This window comes from Megalops cyprinoides, chromosome 6, assembly GCF_013368585.1.
Source record: "Megalops cyprinoides isolate fMegCyp1 chromosome 6, fMegCyp1.pri, whole genome shotgun sequence".
NCBI classification, from domain to species: domain Eukaryota; kingdom Metazoa; phylum Chordata; class Actinopteri; order Elopiformes; family Megalopidae; genus Megalops; species Megalops cyprinoides.
In genome coordinates this window covers 19,266,694-19,272,840 of record NC_050588.1, presented here as the reverse complement: position 1 = coordinate 19,272,840, position 6,147 = coordinate 19,266,694, and the positions used below count along the sequence as shown (strand labels likewise).

Below are 6,147 nucleotides of genomic sequence, written 5' to 3'. Positions count from 1 at the left end.
CTATCACCGTGAATTAATACTCGTTTCATCATAAAACTAAAGCAATTAAATTACTCGTACAGTTACTTCCATTATTGTACGTGCAATTTAACTGTCATGCCATTTGATCGGCATAGGAGCTGTTAGAGATGAGCAAAAACAGTACGATGGAAAGCAATAATACGTTTATACGAGGCTTTACTGCGCTGCACTCTATAAAAAAAAATCTTGTGATGAAGTGAAGCGGCGCTGGGCGTGGCTACGCAATGCGGGGCGCGCGAAGCGTGGCGAGCCATCTCATCAAAATTAACTGACCTCTGAATTGCTCTGCAGCGGAGCAGCCTCCGCGGCCTGCGTGTTTACGAGCTACACGAATGTGTTCGTGCCAGGGGATGTGCGTGGGTCAGTGGGCATTCGTTTTTCGCCTTTACGAGTATGAATATGTGAATGTGGCTTTTGTGAGTTATTAACAAAGATTGGCTAGTTTGTTTGAATGGAGTAATAAAAGTAGATCAAAGAAGACAGTTTTTCAAATGAATGACACCTCACTGACTTTAAAATGCAAAATACGAAACAATTTATTTAAAAAGAAAAACGAAACAGAAACCAGTCTGAGTGAAATTAAAACAGTCTCCCATGTATGAACAAAACAAATTCTTGCCTTGTAAAGTAAATCTAAGTAAAATTAACAATGAAAAACCGCATCCGCAGCTGAAATCTGATTTCAACACAGTTGAATCAGTAACAAACCAACGACGGTTAAATGTTTAAATGACAAACATTAATATTAGCATCATGCTTTCCGTATAGGGTACATTGAGGATTTGTTGTTTTTAATCATTAAAATCATTTAAAAATCAGCTATAATATGTAGGCCTATCTGGCCAGCAGAACCAGAACCTCCAAAATAAATCAAAGATAATAATAATAATAAAAAATAAACATAGGCTACGACATGTTGTTTTCACTTTGAAAATGTCCTTTTTAACTGACCAGCAGAAAAGATAAAGGATAACACAAAGCATTGATAAAACTTGAAAAGAACAAGTCCATGCAAATAAATCTGTCACGTGCTGTTTCACCCACAAAACCCTTGCTTAAGCCATCGTTTAGACCGACATTCTGCATATTTTTCTATGGAAAACGTCCTTGGACACTGGTCACTGGCCTGGACACCGATTACATTTTATGAATACAGTTACATAACAAAAGATGCATTACGTAATAAATGCCCCTGCTCATAAAGGTGTTTCATGGTAAAAACCGGAAGACACAAGGTGCCACGAGAACACGTTTAAAAAAAAAAAAATCAACATGTTGGAGGCAACACCTATGTGCTGTCTGAAGAACGACAACATATATCAACGTATAGAGCGTAAATATGTCACCTATTATCAATTACCGCATATTGGTTATACAAACATAATAACGAAGCATTTAATCTCTGGCAGCGCCACACTACATCATTTACAACAATTTATACTTCGCGTATCAATGCAAATGTACCCTAATTAGCCTCAATAATAATATATCAGTCCTCAATTGTGCATCTACCGATACACTGGCTATACAGTGAACTCCTGAAAACAGCGCACGACAACTACGACCCAGAGAAGTGCACTTGATGTACAGGGGCTGTTTGGTGCCATTTCCAAAACAATGTTGATATCTTGGAAAGATTGAATAAAAAAACAAAATACGTTTAAAAATACTCAACTTGCAAAATGTAGGCTTTTTAGTTTGCTGTAAACAAGCTATTGCGTGGGCAACAATGACATCTTCAACGTTTCATTCCATAAACCTCCAGAAAATTAAACGCTTAGATCAGTTAGGCTACACGTAGGCCTACATGCGCTTAAGAAGAAAAATAAAAGTGATAAAAATATAACATTTAACCATACATGTCCAGCATGCAGGATTAATATTGTAATGTAAATTTTGTTTTCATATGCATTTCTAGAGGCAATCCATAGTATAATGAGATGTTGTATAAAATACCCCCAGTTCGACAGCTAGGCTATAGTAAGCGAGGCACATGAGAAGAACAGAGTTTGCACATGAAGAGTCTTTTGTGTTTCTTTTACTTTTTAAGACTAAATGGAAGTCGTATATCCGTTTCAGGTGAAAACTCCTGATAGATTTCTAGAGAGCAGACTTGTCCAACATCATGAGGTGTGGACGGGTCCGTTCAAACAAATTATCCTGTCTTCAAGAAAAATGCACGTTCTTCATCGAGCAACAATAAAAAAGCAAATATGCTGCCGTTCTGAGAAGGATTCTAAATTGTTCTGTTTAATATTTCAGTTGCCAGCTGAATGGATGTCTTAAAATACGAGATGCATTACTATCTAAGCATTTGCTTGCAATGCAGTTGTAATTATCATCACAATCTTTCATTTTGTTTATCATTCTTTTCGGCCCCTACTTTTGACTTCTGCACAACTCACATGAAGAACTCGGGCGACGACGGGTCATCGCTAGTGGACCCTGCCTCGCGGAACCCGTTAGCCCCGGTCATTTTCTCGCACTTGAGTTTGTAGGCGTCTCTCTCGCGGGCCAGCCGGTTGAGCTCCTGCTTGAGCTGCTCCACCTGAGTGATGAGGGACGTTTTCTCGTGCTCCAGATCGTGCTTCTGCTGCACCCTCTTGTAACGGCATGACTGAGCGTAGCCCCGGTTCTTCAGGGTCCGGCGTTTCTGCTTGAGGCGGATAACCTCATCCTTGCCGAAGCCTCGCAGATGCCGATTGAGTTCTCGCACGGACATGGACACCAGCTGGTCGTCAGAGAAGCGGTCCTCCAGGGATGATCCCCCCGCTCCATCGTGATGTCCCTGCAGGTGTTGGTTGTGTCTGAGGAGGCTGAGCGGTTGGTGGGACTCGGGCGAACTTGGAGATGAGCTGTCGAGACCCTGGCTATGGCGAAGTTGAGGCTGGCCCGGGTGACTATGCAGGTCGTCTAGATGACTGGGAATCCCCAGGTACTGATGCTGCTGCAGGGCATGGCCGTGATTGTGGGGGTGATGTATCGCCCTGTAGCCGTCAAAGTCTGCTCGCTGCAGCTGCTGGTGCAGGTGGGGAAGTGTAGGTTGGACTTGGGCTCCAGTGCCAATCAGGGCTTCCACTGCATCCTCCGGGGTCAGGCCCAAGGATAGCGGATCCATCTGATGATGATAGCCGCCACCAGGCATCCAGTACAGCTCCTCCAGATGATTCGTCTGTTCCGTCGGGCTGAAGCTCGGAGACGAAGGTTCCGAGCTGCACGGCGTGCTGACCGGCGTGGAGGACACAGAGCCCGGGGACTGGAGTCGGTTGCACTCTTGAATGGAGGAGCGGTCGAGACCTGCCAAAGCCTCCTTCTTAACGTCGAACTTCAACAAATCAAAGTTGTCGACGTAGCCCAGTCCGAGCGGGCTGTCTTGCAGGCCCAAACCCATGTTCAGTTCCGCAGTCATGTTTCCTTTACTTTGGACAAAAGCCGAATGTAGCACACTCTCTAGCGTCGCTATACACCACGTTTTATTTTCTCCCCGCTCTTCTAATGCAATAGCATTCAGACGATTAAGCCTTTCGCCGCTGTAGACATGAGCTGTTTTTTTCCCTTTAACATCCGAGAATGATGACGGGAAATGAAAATAAAGAAAACTTTCTGACGCACAGAAAAATCATTAAGAAGCTACGCCTTCTGGAAGATGGAAATATTTGCGTTACTTAGCAAACAATCGGCTGAAATATACAAATTAGTTTTGCCTCTCAGCAAAAGTAAGGAATTAAATGCGATCAACACAAACTTACAAAAATAAAATAAATCACACGCATCAAGCGCTACTAAATGAACACCACTCCTTGCCGCAACTACTCTGCACCTTCGACGAGAAACACGGCCTAAGAGGAAGAATGCGTCTGATTTTTGCTTAGAAAGCAACTTTCCAGCTCTGCGCTGCAGAGATTATAACTGACATCCCCCTTACACAAGCTCCGGAGTGAAAGCGCAGACTGCTATATATGCATGCCGCGCTTTGTCACTATAAGCCCTTCTGCTTGACGTCACATGGGCAAGGCGTGCTTAAACTCCAGCGTCTCTCCAATGGGAAGAGAACGAGCGTCTGATCAGCATCATGATTGAGGAAACGAGGGCGGGGTAGTGAATTTTGACAGCTCGAAGTGGTGAGCTCGTACATGCAGGAAGGGAGAAACACACACGAATTCTATAACTGTTCGTATTTCTTTAATAATAATAATAATAATAATAATAATAATATATTTTTAGAATGACTTCATTAGAATAATCGCATCTGCTACATTTTTCCAAGTGCACCTGGACGTATTCAAGCCACTGACAACACTTGAAGTGAAACATTACAGTGTTTTCATAATGTAAATTCTGTAATTGTACAATTTAATACACGATGTACAAAAGTCACACAGTTAACAGTTTGGGTGTCAAAAAGTAGTAAGGATGCAAAGGAAACACGGTTACATTTTGAATGGCCCTAATATGCTTGCATATTATTCTGGTCGCTGGGCACATCTATTGAAACTATAACCGAAAACCATATTCAAATGCGCAGTATACTTTACACAAACATTCCTCCGCACACGCACACACGTATGCATGTCCATTGCCACACGAACTCATCAGCCTGTAATGAACTAGCTGGATGTATCTTATGTAGCAGATTTCAGCAGTCTTGTATGTAAGCAACATCTGGCTATTTATTTATTTTAGCTGATTCTGTACAAGTCAATTTAAAACTAGGTTACTGAAACAGTTACTGGGACAATATATCTGAGTGGGTTATTTTTGTCAGAACATTTTGTAGGCTGATGTCCCTCAGTAAACCATCCCAATACTGACCTCAAGTGGTCTTTATAACAACAGGCGCACAGTAGGCTACAAGGAAAACCATTATTATATCTTAAGTATGAACTAATCATCCCTAAAAGTATGTGTCTCTTGAACTCAGAACTGTTTCAATCCAGCTATTGTAATACATACAATTTCCATAAACTAGGTCTGCTTTTACGTACGCCAGAAAGAGGAATTAACTTGTAAATAAGTCATTTTAAGGACGACTCGAGCGGCGTTGTCGCGCACTCCCAACTTCGGTAAAGGCCATGAAATTCAGACCTGTGAGTTTAAATAGCACGATGTATCGAGGAAGTAGAATGCAATGCACAAGTAGACAGATGATTCAATAATCTATTATTGTTTGAGTATTCTTGATCAACCAGAGACGCAGATTTAACTAATCGTAGACTATTGATGAGGACTTGATTCCTTCCATGCGAAATGCCTTGGATGTTTTTGGTCCAACGTAAGGAATTGGTTTGTTCATACTGATTTTCTCTACAATAATGGTTACTTTACCTTGAGCCGGAGCCAACATCCTGGCTGAGGCAACCTACCAAAATTTTTATGGAACATTAAGGAATTTATGGAATTGAAGGCAGTAGTTTCTCTTTCAGTCCCATTTTCTTTTTGTGAGGTATTAACTCCAAAAATACGGTCTCCATCCGTGTGATTACGTAGACTCATATCTGTAGGTTAACTTGCGCTCTATGCACTAAACGAATACTCCTAAAACAAAACAATGTGCAGGTCTAAGTAGCTCCTTGATCAAGAGCTATAGCGATACATTTTCAGAAGTATTAAAAGTTTTTTTTTTTCTTTTTACTGATAGGGCTGGAATTCCACTAGTGGCCCTGCGATTCTAACCAAATCTATTTTATCTTATAGATTTTTGGACATTTTTACACCTTTATGCCTTTCTCCTAAAGACCCCGGAGGCTTGTGGTTTTAGATATAGGCCAATCTGGGAAGAAAATGCCTAGGTTTCCAAGACAGAATATAGGCCTACGCACCCTCACGTGCTGTTTTGTATTTTAAGGAATAAATGAAGAAACGCAATTCTTCGCTGCTTAAATGGAGTGAACGAGGGTTATACTTGTTATGCAGCCAATATAATTAAATAATACATATTAGGTTGTGCCGATAATGCACTGTGTTCTCCTTAAAAACATACATGCAGTTATATGATAAATAAATCATTGTAACGCACTTAAACGCCTTCAATAACATGAGAAAAAGTAATACAACTTTGTCAATTAATACGGCGTTGAAACAACTTGAATGTTTGCAAAAGATATCTCTTACAATTGGTTAGGCCGT

General features: G+C 41.3%; 1 protein-coding gene across 1 annotated transcript; it reads right to left on the bottom strand.

Moving 5' to 3' along the window:
- Positions 1 to 616: 616 nt before the first annotated feature.
- Positions 617 to 3,621, bottom strand: LOC118779979 (transcription factor MafB-like). The gene has a single exon (XM_036532348.1). It carries the CDS (start codon positions 3,428 to 3,430, stop codon positions 2,423 to 2,425), a length of 1,008 nt encoding a protein of 335 aa, XP_036388241.1. The 5' UTR covers positions 3,431 to 3,621; the 3' UTR covers positions 617 to 2,422.
- Positions 3,622 to 6,147: the final 2,526 nt, after the last annotated feature.

Excerpts from the sequence above, each read along its gene's own strand:
- LOC118779979 (XM_036532348.1), bottom strand. The coding sequence starts at position 3,430 with ATGACTGCGGAACTGAACATGGGTTTGGGCCTGCAAGACAGCCCGCTC.